Raw genomic sequence first — 21,830 nt, forward strand, 5'->3', positions numbered from 1 at the left:
TAGTTAATTGGAAAATTTTTGCAAAAAAAGCTAAACAGAAAAATATTTATCATAAAATTCAAATAAATATTAACTGATAGAAAAAATAAAAATATGAATTAATGAATTGTTTTTTAAAAAATCCTTTTAAAACTCAAATCTTAATTTAAAAATTTTATTTAGAATGATTCTTTTAATTTCTAATTTTATAAAGTTAATAAGGAAATTAGAAAGTGTTTAAATTTTATTTTACTTAAAAATAGTATCGAAATTTTATAAATAATGATAAAACCTATCTATTAGTAAAAATAAATATCAATTATTAAATAAGCAAATTATAGCAATCGATAATTATAAAGATTTTATAGGTAAAAATATATTTATTATTTATAGTTTTTAAGGCATTGAAAAAGTAGCTAAAAGTATTTATATTTAACTTTTATTCAATAAAATTTTTGATCCTTTTTCTTTTGTTTATTAGAAAAGACTCTAATTTTATTTCTTATCTATTTTATGAACTAGTAATTTATGTTTTAGCTTACTTCATTCAATATTGAAGATACTTTAAAACTAATTAATTAATTGACTTTATAGCTGTAAACTTGAAGCGATATAATTTTTTGTCTATCTAATTTTATTTAAATACCTTATTTCACAAGATGTTCATAAGATATAATTTATTTTTTATATTTAAATTTTTTTAGTTTAATTTAATTTTTATGATTAACATATTTTAAATATTTATTTAATAAAGGCAAAGTTATCATAAATATTTTAATTATTAAAAAACTTTAAACTAATATTTATACATACTAAAAATAATATTTTTTCTATTTCTACTTAGTTACTATAAAAGTCTAACAAATTTTTATTATAATTTAATTTATAAATAAATAAGATTATAAATTAGCAATAATTCAATGTAGTAGTGGTCTTAAATATATTGACGTAAAATTTGTATGGTTTTAATTAAAACAATTATCAATTGATATTAGCTTTTTTTTTTATCTATCTATTAAAAAATAAATATATTTGCAAATATAATAACTTTTGGCTTTTTTATGTCTGAGTAATAGCTGCCAGGTGAGAATAATTCTAAAATTGCTTAGCTATCTATTTCGGAAATTTAAGAATAATTTAATCATAATGATAAAGGTAATAATAATTTTGCCTTGACCTAAAGCATATTTAGGGATTTGTTTAGTCTAAAACCTGGAAAGCAGCATAAAAAAATGGACTAAAATCAATAGCTGTAACAAAATGGAGATTTTACTTAATAAAAACATATGCAAAAAGAAGTCTTATTTAAGTAAAGTAAGCAGAGTAAAGATCTTAAAGAATAATAATAAAATGAGTAAATAAATTAAGAGGATTTAGAATAAAAAAAAGAAATGTAGGATTAAAACACATATTATAATTTGAAGATCGATAGTTTTAAATTAATTTCATTAGAATTTGCTTAAATAATTAGCGATTTTGCTCAATTTGTAGAATTAAAAACAACAAATAGTTTTAAAAATAGTTCAGAAATTTATATTCTTGGATTTCAGATCGTATATGCCTTATTATTTTAGATTAGTATACTTATATGGCTTAGATACATTAAAAATAAAAAATATAGTGAGTAAAAAATTATAAGTTTTTACAACTAGCACTTTTTAAAAAGTTTCCTAAATAAATACAATATGTTAGTATTATCGTTTATCATAATTTTGAATATAGTAAGATTAGAAACATTTTTGATGAGATTAGATGAAAGATTACCTATGTTTGTCATTACTTTTTTAGTTAATTAACTAGTCCTTTTGCAATTAAATAGAGTAATATCTAAAATTTTTACAGCTTGCTTTAATACATATTTTTTTATTCGATATATGATAGACTATCACAATTTTATTTTCATATATATTAACTCTATTTTAGCTATTTTTGCAATTAGTTGTGTGTTTTTCAATTAAATCAAATATTAAGCAAGTATAAAGCAATTAAAAGTTAAAAAATAGGTTGTTAGTGAATACTTTAAATAATTTTACCATAACATAGTTTCTATGATGCCTTAAGGAATACTAATTATTGATGAATAGGAATAACTAGTTTATGCAAATAAAACAACTAAAAAAATATTATCATGTAAAAATAAAAACTAAATTATTGATTCACTAAAGAATTTGATCATTTAAGATCCCTCTAAACTATAAGCAGATACTACCTAGCATGATGACTAAAGGACTTTAAAAGATTTCAAAACTTTTAAGTCGTTTAAATCACTCAAGTCTAGAAAACCACTAAATATATAATATAGTATGAAATAAGATTCCAATAGCTACAATTAAGGACCTGCTTCAGAGTCCGAATCTTTTGTAAGTCAATACTTTATAGATGGATTTTATCCTTCACCAGTTAATGTAAATCACTTAAAATAAATTATTTAGCCAGTAAAAGAAAAATAAAATTAGTTTAACATACTAAATATGTATTGTAACAATGCTCAATAGCAATAAAATTCAGGTAGTAGCAAAAATTAAAATAGAAATTCATTAAGCTCTTAGTAAAAGTAGTAATTATAATAGTAATAGTATTCCTTTACACCAGCTACATTTGCTTAAACAGCTTAAACAGAAAAGCAAACACCTTCTACTTAATTCTAATTACTTTAGAGTATTTAGAAAGGAAGCAATCAAAGTATTTTTAATGATTAAAATCTTGTTAGCGGTGGTCTTATATCTAAAATAACAACATCTGTTGAAGGTCCTTCTAGCTAATTTATCTAAAACCAAAGGTAAACTTTTCAGAACAACTAAGTTACAAATAAACACTTTTAGGGTCAAGATTATAAAAATTAAAATAGCAATAATGAGTTTAACTAAATTTCAGATAAGGATAATCAAATCAAATCAAATAAAGAAAACGATCCTAAAGAAACAACTACTTAAAAACCTTAAAAAGATCATCCTTTTAGATATATACAATAAAGTATTTAGCAAAACTAAAAAAAATTTGAAAATTTATCTGTAATGGAAGTAATTTCAGTCCTGCTAAAAGATTGTGTGATGAAATTAAAAATGCAAGATTTTTCAGATATGTAATAAAGTTTTTAGCAAAATTAGCAGGCTTAAAACTAAATTAACTAAAATTTTAAAGAACATAAGCATGAAGAATTACCAAACTAGGATATTCCACAAAATATAATAAATAATAATCTGTAATAGTCTTAGAAATCTTCTGCTCAGAGAAACTAGAAAGAATAGATCAATAATATTTTTAGCTTATAAAGCAGTTAAAAAAATCAAGATAGTGGCGGCACAATTCCAAAACTGCACAAATAAAGCATAGATTTATTTTAAAATAGCTTATATAACAACCCAAGTACTTTTCGCTAAAATATATCAAGTCAGTACAATACATCTCTAAAAAATAATACTGAAATAGCATAAAATTCTCTAAGTGTTAGAGTTCAAGTGAAAGAAAGATTGATCGAAATAACTTTTATCCAATGTGAGGCAAAACTATTCCAAATTTAAAAGGCCAGTCAACAAAATAACCAAAATATGAATCAATCTGTATAAAAATCTGTCTAAAGTGAAAAAGAAACAAGCCACTAGCTAAATACTAATTACCCAAATTCGACAGCTATTATACTTGTATTTCTAGAAGATATTACATAAGAAGTGTATATTAAACGTCTGGAAGAATTAAATAACTATAAAATTAAAATGCTAAGCTCTATTTCTCATGAGTTAAAAACTCCGCTCAACTGCTGTATGGGAATGCTTGATGATGTGCTTAATTTAATCAGTAATGAAAATTTTGGAGATCTTGAAATTTCTTAAAAAATAAGAGAATCCTTAGAACCTGCTTAACAGAGCAACTAGTTACTATTATATATGATTAGAGATTTGATTGATTTAGGAACTTTTGAGTTAGTAGATAATTTTAAATTTGAATTTTCGAAATTTAATTTAAAAATGGTTCTTCAAAGCTGTGTAGATATAATCAAATACCAAAGCTAACTTAAATTTATTGAAATTAATTTAATTTATGACTAAAATTTAGATGAAATGATACTTTCTGACGAAAACAGAGTGAGATCAATAGTTGTAAATTTTTTAACTAACTCTTTAAAATTTACTCAAAGAAACGGAAAAATCACAGTGAAAGCAGAATTAACTGGTAACAACAATGCAAAAATTAGTGTCGAAGATAATGGTAAAATTATAAAGATTTTTAAAATATCTTTTAAATGAAAAATAAATAATATCAATTAGGAATAGGAATACCATAAAAGAAATTATCAGAAATATTCAAATTCTATAATAAATCAGACATGTTTATCTCAAAAAATCAAATCACATAAGGCATAGGTAAATAATAAAAATCAAAAAAGTCTCCTCTAATTGTAAATTTTAACTTATTTTATTTGAAATTTAAATTAAATAGGGATAGGCCTTTCAGTAAGCTACAAGTTAGCTTAAGGACTAACCATAGAAGAATATAAAAATCAACCAATATAAGTAAAGTCAGAAGAAAAAAAAGGATCGATTTTCTGTTTTGTCTTAAAAAATTAAGACATTTAATTGATAGATAATTGTAATAGAGAAAGTGAGATATTTGATGATTACTAAAATAAATAAGGATAGAGTTATTATAGAAAAGGAGAAACAGAATCACTTTCGCGCTTTGAAGATTAGGATAGATCTTAAACATTTACTAATACGAAATACACATAGAAATAGTAATAAATATATCTTATTTTTTATATATATCAAGCAAGAGTTGTCTTTATAAATAAAGTTAATAAGATATTCCAGAAGATTTCGATTAAGAGAACGATGAAGATGATGATAACGGAGATGAATAAGAAGGATAAATAAAAGAACTAGGAGCAGGTATTTTAACTTCTAAAAGTAATGCATATCAATATTCTGGTAAAAAATAAAAAAACAAAACCACACAATAAAGCTTTTATTAGTCTGAAAATGTTTACGATGAAGATGATTACATTAACTCAGAAATCTATTTAAAATTGTAGAAGAAACCTTAAACTCCCTTATTTAGTAAGTACTTTTAAAATGATTTAGTTAACATGCTCTAAGATATAGAGAGTTAAAAACATGAAGATATATTATATAGTCAAAAAATGTTAGAAAATTATCCAAGCTTTACAAATAATCATGCAGATATTACCAAAGAAATAAGCACATAAAATCTATCAAAAAATTAAATCAATATTACCTTAAGCAAACTTCCTTCCCTTTAACACCTAATGGCTGAAGAAACGTCTATATTAAAAAATATGGGATCATAACAAAATGGATTATAACCTCAACATAATAATTAAATTCTAAATTTACAACCTCCTCCGTCGCCTTTACTTAGTAACCAGGTATCTATGGTTAATATCGATTAACAGTTAACTATTGATGAATTTATCAAATACAATACTTCTTAAAAGGATTTATTTTTTTCCAGCGAATTTGGTTAAATACTTATCGTAGATGATATCCAATTTAATCTTTTAATGCTGTCTAATTTATTGAAAAGATACTAGATGAAGGTAGATTTAGCCCATGATGGTTAAGAGGCTGTAAATAAAGTCTAAGAAAAATATTAAAAATAAAAAGAAACATATTAAATTATTTTTATGGATATACAAATGCCAATTATGGATGGTTTTTAAGCAACAAAAGAAATAAGAAAATTTTTATAATAAAAAAATGCTAGTCAAATACCAATTATAGCTGTCAGTGCTTTCGGAGATTAATAATTTAAAGAATAATCTAAAAAAGTTGGAATGACAGACTACATCGAAAAACCTGTATAAACAATAAAATTAGACAAAGCTTTTTTAAAACACGTACTGAAGTGAATATATTTAAATAACCTTAATTATATTTTAAAAATTAAATTATCTAAAATTAACTTTTGTGGCCTTTCAATAATTAAAGAAAATAAATAATTTTAATTTAATAAAAATTGTAAATGTAAATTTAATTAAAAATTAGATAAAAAATTTACTCACTCAATCTAGCTTTAATATCAAATATATAATATTTCTATCTATATTTAACAAAAATGTCTATTTATTTATATAAATTAAATAAGTAAGTACTTTAATTTAGATTTAATTTTTATTTATTGTTTAAATTCAGTTATTTGCTTTCTTTTTTAAAATATTAAAGGAAAATTTAAATTAAATTAAAAATTAGAAAATATAAAATTTTTAAGGCAAATGATAAAAGATTAATAAAATATTTTAGCTATTTAAAATGTATTAAGATATTTATTTTTAATTTCTGCTAATGCAAATAATTCCTTTGAACAATATTAAATTTATCTTGATATACATTCGCTCATATTTTTAAAGCCAATTTATCCAAAAATAAAGCTACTCTCAATTATATTGAGAATTAGAAAGATAGTTTTGTGAATGTAAAATCAATAGTTTCTAAAAAATTATTTTTAAAATTGAAGATGAAATATCTTTTTTCTAAATTATATTGGCTTATACTATTAATATCTAGGATAAAACTAAAATTTTTATAATATTAATTAAAATAATCTTAATACCTTTAAAAAATACAACTTGAACATAACCCTGATATTTCTATATCTCTCTAACCAACAAGTAGGATTATGTTACTATAATAAAGAGATTTTACTAAAAGGCAGTAGAATCTTTTTTAAAATCCTGTAAAGAGTAATATGTGATTTTGAGAGGCCCAGAGCTTGCAAAAATTATTAATAACATTGATAATTATTATCAACTTATTAAAAAAAGAAAAATACGAATTATATAAAATAAAAATAATTTCAGTAAAAAAACTCAAGAAATTTATTTATTATTTAACATTTTTTAATAAGCCCATTATATATATTTATATATATATACTCCACATCTATTTTATAAATTAATTTATCTACTTTATTTAATACTTAGGGATAGAGAGAAAAAGAGCTGTTATTTAATTTTCATAAAATTTATGTTAATTTAGAATAGAAAAATTAATATATTGATAAAATAATATATGTATATTTTTATGTATGTATTATTTATTTCTTAATGTATGTATTCCATAATCAATACTTAGGAGAATTAAGTTAATGATAGGAAGGAGTATTTGCCTTTAATTTTTAAGCATTTTATAAAAGATTAGAATAGCTATATTTATTTTTTGTAGAAGACTAGCCATTAAGAGAATTTAAATTGTTGTTAGCCATATTCCCTGCAGATACGCTATTCTATGCATGAATATTATGAGAAACAGATTGATTACCATTCAAAATAATATGCCCATTTTAGCCTGTTTAATAGTTTTTATTGCTATTATTGTTATTATTTGTATTTAATTAATTATTATTTTAAATTTAATTGCTTGTGTTAGAGTTTGGAATTATAGCACTATTGCTATTATTCTTTTGGTTTAATTAGGCCATAGTTTTTGTTACCGAAGCCCTATTACCAAAATAATTTGCAGTGTTAACTTTCGATTTGTTCGGAGAATAAAAATCTATTTGATTTCCTTTATACATTTATTATTACATTGTTTAGGTAGGGTTTTTATAAGTTGTTGTAAGATATTAATTAATAGAAGTAGATCCTTTCTTTAATTGTCCAGATAATTGCTGTTGCTATTGTTAAGTATATATATTATTGCTACTATTCTATGAATATATATTGGTATGTTATGGATATCCATTGTTTAATTGCTAATATCCACTATTACTTTAAGTAGGGTACCCGTTATTGTTTTAGGAGTATCCATTGCTTTATGACTGAACATTTGTATTTTAAACATTCTAATTATTCATTTAATGACTTGGGTTACTGTTGTTGTTATTTGTACTTAAATTGCTGTTGATATAATTCTAATATTATTATTGTATTATATTATTTTGATTTTAATGTGAAATGGCTTATTTTAAATTATTCTCTTGCTATGTAGAAGGTGTTGCTCCCTATATAATTCTTTACAAATATTTTTAAGAAGTGTTTATTGAAGCTGGTTTTTGTTATACTTAAGAGTTTTAATTTTAAATTGCTGAAGAGGGGTGCGACTATTAAGTGGATTAGGAGCTTACAGAAGATTACTATTAATGCTATGGAGATACTATATTTGAGGTTGGCGATTACAGAGCTTTACTTGAATTAGATTTCAGATTATTAGGCTTAATCAATCTATTACTATTCGATTACTTTAATATATTTTAACTTACTGGAGATGTAATTCCTTCATCAACATTATCAATTTATCCATCATTATTGTTGTTAATTGTATTGTTGCTGCTAATATATTGATTTCCATTGAGCAAATGAGGATTTTAAATATTTTGTTAACTGAAAATATTTTAATTTATTTCCTTACTTTTCTATTGTTATATCATCTGTTAAGTGTTAGGACTATTAAGCATTTATTTTACTTACTGTTATTATAGAATTTATTAAGAATTTTAATTTGAGGAACTTTTTTGGTTTAGTGCAGTAGAATTTGAAGTTTATTAACTGCTATTCTTACTCTATAAGAAAGGAGTTGGTCTTTTAGCGAAACCATTACTAATTGTATTGTGAATTCCATTTGTATTATTTGTACTCATGATATTATTTGTTAAGGTTTATTACAAATTTTAATTATTTGATAAAATTTAATTTGAACTTGGAGCTTTTGGGGATGCATAGAGTTTCTATTATTGCTTGATACTGTTTTCTGAAGGATCTCTAATTTCATTTTCTTCATTTTACTTTTTATTTATATTACTTGATTGATATTGAATTTAATTTTTACTACTGATAACTTAATTTTAGGATTGTTATTACATTTTTTATTATTACTGTTACTATTATTGCATCAGCTATTACTGATAAAGCTATTGCTTTTATGTTTTTACTTATTGATATATGCTTTCTTACACTTCGTTGTAAATATTTTGCTAAAATTATATACTATTTTATTTCTATGTCTTTCGAGCTAATACTGCTTACTACGCAGCAACTACAGCTGATGTTTATTAAATAACTTCCTTTGCTAAATTCTATTGTTAATCTGAACTTTAAATATTCTAATTTTATTACATATTTCCATTTTCTTACTTTTAAATTATCCCATTTGATTTTTATCTTAAAAGTGTAGATTAAATATTATTGTAAGTAGATTAATTTGTTTTCACTTAGCTTGAATTAGAACTGTTTGAGTTGTTTCTAGCATTTTGAATTGAATTATCTTTTGACTAAAATTGTTAATTATTTGTTCTTTACTGAAGGACTTATTACTCATTTACTGTTTATTATTAATGCTATATTTACTGCGGCTATTAAATCTAATCTTATGATTCTGAAAAATTACTGCATAATTAAGAATCCTACTTACCATTCTGCTAAACATTTTTTCTTGGAGATATTTCATAGTATAATTTATCTCTATAAAATCTCATACTATATTTTTTATTATCATCTAACGGAATTTAAATGATTCTTCCACAAACAGGCTCATCATTAGGATTATGGAATTACCTAACGTATGGATGACTTAAAGCCTATTCTGCAGTTATACGCTTTTTTGGATTAAACTAAAGTAAATTTTATAATAGATCTAAAGCATCATCACTGGCCATTGGTATCATTTACTGGAGAGTTTTGGTATTTTAAGTTGGATTATTTTATACAGCTTCTAGCATAGTTATTGCTAAATCGCTCTAAATAGCTTCAATATCTTCGTACGTTGGTTTACCAGTAACTTATAATATTAATTCAAGTTAATTGAGAGTGCTTGTTCCTGCAAAGATAGGCTTTCCTAATAAAAGCTATCCCAAAATACAGCCAATACTCCACATATCTACTCCCTTGGTATACGTATGTGAACCTTTAATAATATTCATAATAAAATTATGAGTAATTTAAATAAATATATTCATAAAAAATATTAAAAGAAATGAATTTTAAATTTATTAATAAATTTATTTATTATTTAATGAGTAGAAAATGAATTTAATATAGCTTATGTATTTATTTTAATAAATTTAAAGGATGCTACAACATATCGTTTTATAGTTTAAATTTAAAAAAGAGTAATTAGATTTATTTATTGATTTCTTGTTTTTTTTAACATATGACTGATTATTTTGTTAATTAGCTTTGCTTTATTTTGATTACAAATGAATGAAGATTTTCTATTTATCTTTGCTTTTTCAAATATTAAAAACAACAGAGTCATTCATTTATTTCTCTTAAGAATTAATTTTTTTTTATCAAACAATTTAAAAAATTAAATATTTTTCATTCTGCAATTTCTTTTTCTAGCTTTCTACTCTAAATTAATTGAATGCCTGCAAATTAAAAAAAAAAAAAAAACACACTTAAAGATTTCATTCATTTTTAAAAAGCTAATATTTTATTAATTTTCAAATGTAATTTATCTTCATATTTTTTAGTTAGCATTTTATTAATTTATCTAAAACTTTTCATTTTAAATCTTAACATTGTGATAACTCAATAATACCTAATAATATTTCTGGTGCCCTATACCATCTTGTGGCTATATACTCTGTGAGTATTGGAGTTGAGCCGTTTTCTTAGTTCGCAATCGATCTTACTAATCCGAAATCTGCTACTTTCACCATACAATCTGAATTTACAAGGATATTTGATGCTTTTAAGTCTCTATGAATTAACTCACCAGAGTGTATGTACTTTATTGCTCTAAATATTTAGTACATTATATATTATTTATGAATATCTTCAAGAATGTTAACCCTAATAACCGCGTGCAAATCAGTGTCCATATATTCAAAAACTACATAAATATCACGGTCATTCTTTGCACGAATTACATTAATCACTTTAATTATATTTTCATGATCTAATTCTTAGAGAAACATAATCTCTCTAAAGGTACGCTATGCATCAGTTGAATTCTGAAACGCATCAAATATTTTCTTTAGAGCTAAAACTTGCTTAGTCCTTTTGTCATATACTTTCCAAACTATTCCATATGCTCCTCTACCTAGCTTGCTCAATATTTCATATCTTCTTAGAACATGTGGTTCTATGTCTTCACTCATTATGCTGGATTGAACGATTTGCTATGCTTTCTATTCTTAAGATAAGTAAATACTTTTTCTCTATCAATCAAGTTCTATTTCACACTTTGATAACCTTTTCTATTTTGTCACCTATCTAACCTGCTTTCTTAATACTACTTACTCTTTATTTCTAATCTTCTTAATTTCTTATTTCCTTTGTATTTCTTATTTCTGTGTGATTTATCAACTATACTTATTTATTGATAAAAAACAACTTTTGATATTAATATGTATAAAGATTTCTTAAATTAAATTAAAATATGATTAATTCAATATTCATTTTCAATAAAATTTCATTATTATTTCAAACCAAAAAATATATATTCATAAATAGATAAATAAACTAACAAATAGATTAATTATCACTTTTTGTATTGTTTCAACTCCTAATAAGTTCTTCTTACAATAAAATTGCTAATTTTCATGTTTATTAGACTAAATAATTTTTTTTCTAAAATTATGCTAAAAAAATTCAAAAATATTTTTTTATTTTTATGATTAAAATAACTCTTTTTTATATTAAAAAAGTTAAAAAAAAATATTTTTTACTCAATCCACAAAAATTTTGTCTTTTTATATAACTGTAAAGATTCTAAATATATATATTTAAAGAAACATAAATCAATCACAAGTTGATGTTATCTTTTAAATTAATATCGCTTAAAGGAACTACTGAACTATTTTTAACATTATAAGCATTCATACTATTTTAAGTGTTTATTTGTTTAAGTGTTTTTTCAAATAATGAATCTGTTCGTAATTTAGTTTTAGTACCAATGTCTTCATTGTTTAGTTTTTCATGATTTAACGGTTTTATATTACTCCCCATGTTGAATGTTGTAGAGAGAAATCTGTCTTTAACTGATACTCTAGTTGAGAACTTATTTGAAATTGGTGGGTCATTTTGATCAAAAATTTTTACTTTTTTACTGCTCTTTAAAGCTTCTTAATTTATTTTAAATTCATTTTAATTTACTTTTGGAATGAATTTCTTTATTAAGAAGTATAGGACAACTGCTGCGAATATAATTGGAAATATTTACATCATTATTTATAAAGTAAATAAAACATTTTCACTAATAAGTAAGGAAGGATGATCTTTCTTAGAGTGAGAAAAGCAAATTAAGTACACAACCATGCAAATAATTATTACTTTCACTATTTGATGATAAAGATAATAGCTTAAAGCAAAATTTTTTTTTGACAAATGACTCAAGTTTACAATAAGCTAGCACAATTGGACAAATAATAATAAAAATATTTGAAGGTTAGGACTTTAAAATGCCATATTTATAATTATAGAATTAATAATTTAAGTCACTAACATGCTCTATTGTATCTTATATTCTTAAACTTAACATTTTTTATTTTAAATATTTTTAATATTTATTTAGAGAATAGTATCACTTTAGCTAATACCAAGTAATTTACTGTTCCAGATGATATTTGTATAAAAAAAAGTTAGCAAAAATAACTTGTTAATTATTTCTACATAAAATTCATTCCTAAGTTAAAGTCTAAAATTAATGATTTCATATAAGCCAAAAAGAAGAGTAATATTTCCTTAAAGTAACTAAAATATCATCAACATCCCATTTTTGTTTTTTAACATAAGTTATTTGACTTTTTTATTATTAAAACATTTAATCTTTTTTAGAGCTAAAAAAAATATTAATAGCCCAAAATAATTGTAGATATTTAGTAGAAATAGAGGACTAAAGTATTTAATCAGCACAAATTTAGGATTTCCATAAAATATTAATTTATTATTCAAATCATTTACATTATTCTAAATTATTTAAGGTATAAAGCTACCAAAGTTAAACATTGTTTCACTTAAATATGAGAATAATTATTGCAGCTAAAGAGGGTATGTAATATTTATGAGTGATAGCGTGCTGATATCCTAAAAAAATGCTACTGTAATTATAAAATAATTAATATTGAGTTCTAAAATACTTAGAATAAAAGCCAAAGCCAATATAACGAAAGTAGATATTTAACATATTTTGTAAAACCCCTATTGCTCTAGTTATAATTTTAAAAAATGAATCGATTATTTATAATGTATTTTCTGTGCTATTTATAAAAATATTTACTTGTTGAGCACGAAGGCTAGTATATTTCATTCTAGCAAAAACAAAATCCTTCACCAGGGAATTTAGATCTAAACAAATCTCTATTATTTTGGCATTCTAAGCACTAGGATTAAAGATTTCCTGAGCAACTTTTGCACGAATGATGACACTTTATGCATAAATTTGAATCAGTATCTAAATAGTAATTGTTTGGGCATTCCTTAACACAAATTAGTAAGTCTTGAATTAAATAATAATCTTTTTGGCATTATAAACATGTTTTATTAAGCGTGTATTCATCAACTTTACACTGCAAACAATTAGCTTAGCATTAAATATCAGCTTATAATGTATAAGATAGAAAAAATACAAAAATAGCAATTTTTCTCATTTGTTAAATTTTTAGTATATTATTTATTTTATAAAAATTTACTTTGGCTTAATTAATAACAAAAAATCAAATGGATATTCTTAAATGTAAAGAAACTTATTATTTACATTGATATGTAATAAAAAAATAACAACAGCTAGCTTTTTTAATAAAGCATTACCAAATATTTTTTTACAAAAATCATACATAAAATACGTTGCCCGAATAAATAATTAATTAACTAATTAATTTAAGCATCTTCTAATAAATATCATTTTTATCATAAGCTAATGTCTTAAAAAATACAATTTATCTTTTATTTTAAATACTTAATGAAATAAAAATACAAATTTACATTTTAAATCTATTTTTTAAAAAAATATTTTTGTTTTGTAAAAAACATAGACATAGAAAGAGATAAAAATAATTCATGTTCAATCCTTTTTAATTATTTTTTATATGCATTACTTAAAGTTTGCATGCCAAAAAATACAAAAGCTAAAAATAAAGGTTTTGAATGTAAAAAATAGAAGCAATTAATAAAATTAATTTATTATTAAAACTCTTTCAGTCGTCGTGATGATTCTTTTTTTATCCTCCAATTCTTCTACCTTTTTATGTGCTTCTAGAACTCATGAATAAATAAGCACAGAAAACAACTGAAACTATGATGATAATAGCTAAAAAGATGTAGAGTATCTACATTATGAGAGAATAGTTTTAAGTAAATTTGTCAAATGGGTTTTTGAATTCATTTTTTCTTGTTTTGGTTTATTCATTAAGAGGAGTAATAGCTGGACCAAAAATATAGGAACTTGGTAAAAAATTCCAACAAACAGGCTTGAAATTTATCTAAAATGATTCGAAGTTATCTGCATAAAACTAATAAAACCACTCCTCATAATCTTGGTAATCATTAACCTCATGACCTAACAATTTGCAGAAATCTGTCTTTTGAGATACTATCTAATGCAATTTAGAGCATAATATATCTTAGCGAGAGCAAACTTTAAGTAATTAGGTATTTTAATCGATAATAAAATAATCGTTTTTGCATTATTCATAAATTGATTCGCATTAAGGAGCACATAAACCCTTTCTAAATCCTAAACCTACATCCCCATCGCAATCATAGCATATGAGTTTTTATAAAACCTATTAGCAATCTAAACTTAAATCTTAATTATTATAAACCTACCTGTAAAATCTATTTATATTAAAATGATCATATGTAACTTAAACCTAAAAATATAATAAAAATATTTACTGTATTCTAAGCTAGTTAAAGTTGTCGTTTGTACAGCAAGTTCTCGAAGAGTAGTCAGTACAAAAGTCTGCGAATTTGACATCGTTGACTTTGGTAGTGTTATATTTTAATTTATGTAAAGGAGAATTAGCTGTGCAATTTTAAGTATTAGTAATGTTTTTCATTTGCTATCTAACCTCAAATGGTATTTCATTATTATATATAGTAAAAGGAAATTCTAATTTTTATGAAGCTAAAGTGCCTACAATTACTAATGTAATTAAAATCAAAAGCTTAGCCATTTTCTATTTCTTTGCTCGTAAAAACGTATTTTTTTAGAATGATTTTAAAATGTGTTTTTTCTTCTTTTTGCTTGCTTGATTGTTTGTTTTTTTGTTTATTTATTTATTTAATTTAATTAATTATTTATTTATTCTTTTTTAATTTGAATTAATTCTTTAGTTTTTTTTTCTACTTATATTTTTTGGGTGATTTAAATTTTTAACAATATCTTTAGAACTAGCTCATACCTTAAGAATAAATTTTCAATATTTTATTTTTAAGTAATTGCTTCTTCAATTCTTTTGTTAAATATTATTAATTCGAAGAACATTCAATTATAAATTACATACAAACAAATAGAAATTTCATGTTATAAAAACCTAAGTAACTAAAAATCTCTAAATAAATATAATAAGATTTCATTACACGTAATTAGAAATGAATTGACCATCATTAATTAAACATCTGTAAAACATTTGTATGATTTTAAATAAATCTAAAAATAGAACTAATTAATTACCTATTTCAAATCGAATCTCAGTAAAGATTTAGAACAAGTTTTATTAAAATAATAATACTTTAAAAATAAGAAATCTACCACTTACTGTTTAAGTAAATAAAAAAATAAATACAATTCTTTTAATTTTTAAATTATGTGTAAAATATTTAATTAAAAAAATAAGGTCTATTTTATGATATATTAAACTTAAATTATATGGACTAGATTTAAGAAATTTGTTAGTATTTTTTTAAAAACAAATCAGAAAAGCAATCATTAAGATAAAAACTTAAATAAGCCTTCCACACCAGTAGATTTTAATGCATCTTCAGCTTCTTTTTCAAACTAATTTCCTGAAATAAGCTTTTATTAAAATAATTATTATAAACTAACTTTTTATTTTTATTGTTAAAATAATTTACGATTCTCTTCAAATTAACAAGTTTTGTAAAATTATGAGGGAAGAAGTTAATATAATTATTTTAGATATTCATCAGCTAAAGTTTTTAACATTTTTCAATCTAAATACAAAAAATATTTTTTAAACATGTTGCTATAAGTTTAAAACTTACATCTTCAGGTAATTCAACTATATTATTGTAGGAAATATCTAATCTTTAAAGCTCTGGGAGATTTACAATCAAATGAATTGAAGTTAATTTATTTTTAGATAGATTTAATTCTACTAAGTTAGGAAGACTGAATAATTTATCACTGATAACATCATTTGTCAAACCACACTCGGCCAATTGTACTACTCTTAAATTTACCAAATTTCCTATTGCAATTGAAAATATATTTAATACGATTAAACAAAGTTAATTTACCTATTGCATCAGGAATTTCTTTTAACATATTTTGGGATGCTACTAAAGTTTTTAAATTAGAAACTTCAAATATTTTTGGGCTTAACTCAGTAGTATTTGATTTTTGAATGCTTAGGAATCCATTTTTTAAAGCAGTTGCTAACTTTTATTCAAGAGCTAATTAGTTATATATGTTGAAATATTTTATGAGAATTTTTAAACTAATATTTGTAAAAATTACTTTCAGAATAAACTAACACAGATTTATTTTCTTCACTTGCCTTCTATTCCTATTAGGTGATTTATTGTTATTCAGTGCCGGTTTAAGCACTTTCTTTCTTTTCATCTCTCCTCTTAAAAGCCTAATCTATTTAGTCTGTAGTAAGACCTAATTGATAAAAAAGAATTATTAAAAGCATACTATTTATATGATATAATCATCAATCAATTACCTCTTTTTCTCAGAAAAACTCTTTTATTAATATCTGAAAATTTCTAAACTTCAGGCTGCATCAAAAAACGATAAGCAACTTCTATTTACTTCTCATTTTCAAGGATTTTTTTTTCCTCTTCAGCTTTTTTATCTTCTTCTTCTTTTTCTAACTATTCTTTAGTTTTTTTTGGCTCCTTTTTCTTAAAGAAAGGCATTTTAAGGTATCTATTACTATAAATTTATTAACTATCTTATTATTTAAAGAATATATTTTTTATATAAATTATGAATAAAATTTTTTTTTTACTTCAGATTCTTTAAATTTACGAATCTTCATAACATATTAGATGCATAATATTACGTATTACATAAACAGCAATAATTATCGTCATTTTAGTATCCAATCCTTTTTGAACACATTAAAGCATTATCATTTTTTTTCTTCTAATATTCTTAGAAGTTTTTGTATGAATTTTCTTAGAATTATTCTAATCCTAGAAGTAAAAAATCGATTATCTTGTTGAAACAATTTTAATATATCCTTAAAATGTAATTATCTTTAAAAAAATCCATATAATTATCTCTAAATAATGAATTTTTTAATATTTACTATTCATCATAATTAAAAAAATTATCTTTTAATATCATTAATTTTTTTTAAAATTATTTTGATGATAATTTTTTTCTTTTTTCATAAAAATATTTTTTATATTATTCATTTTTCAAATTTATTTTTATATAATTTTACTTAAATAAATGAATTAAATTCCTAATAATTTTTATACATATTTATTAAATCAAAAACAAATAAATTTTTTTGAATCTTTAATAATTAAAGGTATAAATATATTTTTCATTTTAAATTTAGAATCGATTAATTTATATAAAAATATTATTTAAATATGCTTAAATAATTTTATAATTAATAACATATCAAATAATTCCTCTATATTTTAAATATTAATAATTATTTTTTAATTAACTAAAATATATTCAATTTAAAGATAATTTAAGCAATTAGCTTGTTTGCTTGCTTGATTTTAACTTTTTTAATTTGGATTTGTTTTAGAAGTTTAGTAAATTGTGAATCTAAAGTTTCTAAGATATTTTTTTTGACAAATAAATTTTTTATTTAAAATAAGCAAATACGTTATTAATAATTGTAAATCAAATGAAAAAATTATTAAGCTTTTAAAAGTTATCTATCACTTGAATTCAATTATACTGATTGATTATTGTAATTAGGGAAAAATATTCTTAGTGGAATTCGGATAGGTGTTTGAAAAAATAAAAATCATAAATTAATAAAAAACAAGTTAAAAAGGAAAAAATATAAATTTAATTTTTCATTCAAAATTAAAACAAGACATTTTTTTGATGTATTTCACAATAGTTTAATCATATAAGTTTTCATTTTAGATTTGCTTTGAAAAATTGCTTAACAAACTCTAAAATTCAAAGCATATTCAATATGTTACTTAGATCATTGAATTATTTTTTTTATTTGGTATTCTATTTTATTAGATAGATAAATTTAAAGTAATCAAACATATTTAGATTACTCGAAAAATTCTTATGCAAATTGAATATTAATATTTTGTTAATCTATTAAAGCTTTAAGATAATTTAGAATGATTATTGTTTATTGCTTTTATATTGTCTAGAATAATTTTTTTTCATCTATTTTTAAATTTTTTATAAGCTATAGAAAGAATTACTACTATTATAGATAATAAAAATTTCAATTTTTAATATCAAAAAAAAATCAATAATAGATCAAGTGATCAAGTTTAACTTGAGATAGATGCTTGAAAGGAAAAATTATTAAGCCAAAGCATTACCACATAAGCTCTACTAGACTCTTAATAAAAATAAATAGAGGGTTATGTATTTTTATACCACATCTAACTAGATTTAAATTAGAAATCTTAAGTTAAGCTTTACAGGTTACGGGGATGTTAAATATCCGAAAAATGATACTTTAGCTTTTTATAAAAGTAGTAGTATGATGTAATTATAAAAATGATTATATAAATTTTATTTGATATTATGGCGGATTTAATTAAGAGTATCGATTGAGATTAAGACCAAATTATAAAATAGAAGTTAGTTAGATATATTTTATCTATGAAATCAAATAAATAAATAAAAATATGGGTAACCTTTTCTATTCTATGAGAGCTATATATATATATATTTGTTTGAAAACTAGAGATAAGATTTAGGGTAAATAAAAACTTTATATTTTGAAAATATAAGACTATAATAAATATATTTATATTTATTTGCTTTAAAGAATATTTTCTTAACAAAAAAACATTCAATTTCGCATTCTAGTTCCTTAGGTAAAAACATTTCAAAATGAACAATTTCTTTAGATTTGGATAGAGAATTTTTGCAAACTCCTCTAGATGTACTAAGATTTTAGGATTTGCTTCCCTTGTATGCCTTGAAAGATTTTACAATCTCCATCAAAAAGCTCAAGCATACAATTCTACTCCCTTTGATGCAAAACTTAAAGAGCAATATCATCGTTAAATCCCCGAATTGGATAACTTCTTGTAAATATATATAATCTGAAATACTTTATCATTTAATTACTTAATTTAATATTAGCTCTAATGTCGTTCTCTTTTCAGGAAATGCTAATCACGATTTAGCTGATGGTAATTTACCATTTCTTAAATATATTGCTCTGAAAGATTATATTTCAATTATTTTAAATGTTAGAAATTGCTAAGATTTTGGGTATCAAGTTAGGTGACTGCTAAGTTAGTAGATTTGCAGATGGTGAAGTTGCAATTTCAGTAAACTATTTATTTAGAGACATTTATTTGTATTTATTGATTCATTATTAATTTTTGATAAATTAACTATCAATAATTCAGTGTTCATGAAAGGAAAATTAAATTAAATTTATAAAAACAGATTAATGAAAGTGTCAGAGGAAAGGATATCTATGTTGTACAAGTAATTAGCTGATTGATTATGTTTATAAATTAAAACAATTTTAAATTCATTTAATTAAAATTTTAATTTTTTGGTATATTTTTCATAATTAAATATTTAAAATAGCCTACTTGCACTCCAGTTAATGAAAATTTAATGGAATTATTGCTCTTAGTTTCTACTTTGAGAAGAGCCTCTGCAAGAAAGATTAACGTTCTTGTTCCCTATTATGGTTATTCTCGTTAGGTAAATTTTTTAATTTTAATCATCAAATTTTTAGAATAAGGGATAAGAAAAAATCTTTATTTAGTTATATAGGTTCCTGATAGATTAAAAGCTAATAAATTAAAAACGAATTTTACGATCTATATTATTATTTGATATAAATAAATTAAATATAAACTTATTTTTCATTTAAAATAGGATAGAAAAACTGCCCCTAGAGTTCCAATTAGTGCAGCTGATGTAGCTAGACTTTTAGAAACTGTAGGAGTTGATAGAGTTATTAGTATTGATCTCCATTGTGGTTAAATTCAAGGTTTCTTTGGTCCCAGAGTTCCTGTCGATAACTTGGAAGTAATTATAAAAATAATAAATATTATAATTGCTAGATTTTATATTTTTATTATAGAAAAAATTCGACTGTTCTTACTTAAAAAAATTCTATAATATCTTTTAATTAAAAAATAGGCAAATGTTGTAGCTTTGAATTATTTTGTTTAATAAGGTAACATAAATTTATCTAACACTGTTATTGTAAGTCCTGATGCTGGTGGTGTCGCAAGAGCTAAAAAATTCTAAGAATTATTCAATAAAAAAACTGGTTAAGAGTGCACTCTTGCTATGATTATCAAATAAAGAGAAGCTCCTGGTAAGATTGCCTAAATGAATTTAGTAGGTTAAGTAGAAGGAAAGCATGCAATTATTATTGATGATATGATAGACACAGCTGTAAATAAATAAATAAAAATATATATTTGATAATAAATTGTTTTTTTGCTATTTATAAATAAATAGGGTACTTTATGCGAAGCTGCAAAAACTATTAAGAGTTTTGGTGCTGTTGGTGTTAGTGCATTTGCTACACACGGACTTTTCTCTGGTAATGCATTTAACAATATCAGAAACTCTGTCCTTGAAAATATTGTCGTTACTAACACAACTCCTAAGAAACCTGGTGAGGAAAATATTGACAAGATTACTCGTCTTTCTGTTGGTAAAAAATTTATAAATTTATCAAATATTTAATAATTTAATTTTTAATTTACAAATAATTAGCTCCTCTTTTGGCTGAAACCATCTACAGAGTTCAAAAGAAATAATCTGTTGCTGATTTATTCAATTTAAAGCCTGCTGACAAAAGACAATGATAAAAAATAGAAAAAAATTTCAATCTTTATTAAAATGTTATTTGCATTTATTTTATATGTTTTAGCATTTTATCTTTTTTAAAAAGTTTAAACTTGCTTTAAAATTTATTTCTAAAATAAAATAAATAAATAAATTGTTAATTTTAAATTTTATATTTTTATTATAATAAGAATTATTTTTATTTTTAAATTGTATAAAAATTACACTTGAATAGCATGAAATAAAAATAATAAATATTCAATATATATTTTAAAGTTAATTTTTAATTTAAAAGTAAGCAGGTAATTTGTTAATAACAAGTGAACTAAGTTAAATTAAAAGGTTTTTCTACTAATCGTTATTGAGATCATTAATGTCACTTATTAAATTTTTGAATGAAAAATCTTCAACCATGCTGTCTACTTTCTTGAAAGAGAAATTTACTGTGGTAATTTAAATATTTTTGCTTGGATTTTCAAGTAATTTTAAAAAAAGCTTAAAAGTCTACCAAAAATGTTTTTCTGGATAATTTCCTACCAGGTACTAAGGTAAAATTAAAGAAAAATTATCTATGGAAATTTTTGAAAGATTTTTTATGAGATCATTCATGATACTATTTAAGTAAGGTTATTGTAGAGGGATTATGTTGTTTAAATTTAGATAGAAATATTCTAAGTTATCATTGATACTCATCAACAAATTTGCTATGTTTATTTATTTTGCAGAGATTAAATTTTAAGAAAAATCTAAATGTAATTTTTTCAA

General features: G+C 22.4%; 7 protein-coding genes across 7 annotated transcripts; 2 read left to right on the top strand and 5 right to left on the bottom strand. All coding sequences in view use genetic code 6, as the record gives it.

Annotated features, from left to right (window-relative positions):
* Positions 1 to 977: 977 nt before the first annotated feature.
* TTHERM_00537230 (response regulator receiver domain protein) lies at positions 978 to 5,845 on the top strand (the record flags this gene model as incomplete). The annotated part of the gene is made up of 4 exons (XM_001023533.2): positions 978 to 4,185; positions 4,245 to 4,340; positions 4,417 to 4,711; positions 4,771 to 5,845. The coding sequence occupies exons 1-4, from the start codon at positions 1,041 to 1,043 to the stop codon at positions 5,843 to 5,845; spliced, it is 4,611 nt and encodes a 1,536-aa protein (XP_001023533.2). The 5' UTR covers positions 978 to 1,040.
* A 1,211-nt stretch (positions 5,846 to 7,056) lies between these two features.
* TTHERM_00537240 (extracellular response kinase) lies at positions 7,057 to 11,031 on the bottom strand (the record flags this gene model as incomplete). The annotated part of the gene is made up of 2 exons (XM_001023534.2): positions 7,057 to 9,833; positions 10,470 to 11,031. 2 exons carry the CDS (start codon positions 11,029 to 11,031, stop codon positions 7,057 to 7,059), a joined length of 3,339 nt encoding a protein of 1,112 aa, XP_001023534.2.
* A 627-nt stretch (positions 11,032 to 11,658) lies between these two features.
* TTHERM_00537250 (transmembrane protein, putative) lies at positions 11,659 to 12,281 on the bottom strand. The gene has a single exon (XM_001023535.2). It carries the CDS (start codon positions 12,188 to 12,190, stop codon positions 11,678 to 11,680), a length of 513 nt encoding a protein of 170 aa, XP_001023535.2. The 5' UTR covers positions 12,191 to 12,281; the 3' UTR covers positions 11,659 to 11,677.
* Positions 12,208 to 13,630, bottom strand: TTHERM_00537260 (transmembrane protein, putative; the record flags this gene model as incomplete). The annotated part of the gene is made up of 4 exons (XM_001023536.2): positions 12,208 to 12,210; positions 12,275 to 13,080; positions 13,152 to 13,568; positions 13,618 to 13,630. The coding sequence occupies 4 exons, from the start codon at positions 13,628 to 13,630 to the stop codon at positions 12,208 to 12,210; spliced, it is 1,239 nt and encodes a 412-aa protein (XP_001023536.2).
* Positions 13,631 to 14,067: 437 nt separating this feature from the next.
* TTHERM_00537270 (folate receptor family protein) lies at positions 14,068 to 15,225 on the bottom strand (the record flags this gene model as incomplete). The annotated part of the gene is made up of 2 exons (XM_001023537.4): positions 14,768 to 15,225; positions 14,068 to 14,707 (listed from the first exon to the last, which is right to left on the bottom strand). The coding sequence occupies exons 1-2, from the start codon at positions 15,046 to 15,048 to the stop codon at positions 14,068 to 14,070; spliced, it is 921 nt and encodes a 306-aa protein (XP_001023537.4). The 5' UTR covers positions 15,049 to 15,225.
* Positions 15,226 to 15,800: 575 nt separating this feature from the next.
* On the bottom strand, positions 15,801 to 16,981 carry TTHERM_00537280 (peroxisomal membrane anchor motif protein; the record flags this gene model as incomplete). Its single annotated transcript, XM_001023538.2, has 6 exons — positions 15,801 to 15,890; positions 15,950 to 16,048; positions 16,100 to 16,305; positions 16,355 to 16,510; positions 16,575 to 16,721; positions 16,786 to 16,981. 6 exons carry the CDS (start codon positions 16,979 to 16,981, stop codon positions 15,801 to 15,803), a joined length of 894 nt encoding a protein of 297 aa, XP_001023538.2.
* A 2,146-nt stretch (positions 16,982 to 19,127) lies between these two features.
* Positions 19,128 to 21,085, top strand: TTHERM_00537300 (ribose-phosphate pyrophosphokinase; the record flags this gene model as incomplete). The annotated part of the gene is made up of 9 exons (XM_001023540.3): positions 19,128 to 19,327; positions 19,383 to 19,432; positions 19,497 to 19,573; positions 19,695 to 19,736; positions 19,842 to 19,961; positions 20,139 to 20,291; positions 20,406 to 20,666; positions 20,733 to 20,931; positions 20,994 to 21,085. The coding sequence occupies 9 exons, from the start codon at positions 19,128 to 19,130 to the stop codon at positions 21,083 to 21,085; spliced, it is 1,194 nt and encodes a 397-aa protein (XP_001023540.1).
* Between the last annotated feature and the right edge of the window lie 745 nt (positions 21,086 to 21,830).

This window comes from Tetrahymena thermophila, assembly GCF_000189635.1.
Source record: "Tetrahymena thermophila SB210 genomic scaffold scf_8254428, whole genome shotgun sequence".
In the NCBI taxonomy this organism is placed as follows: Eukaryota; Ciliophora; class Oligohymenophorea; order Hymenostomatida; family Tetrahymenidae; genus Tetrahymena; species Tetrahymena thermophila.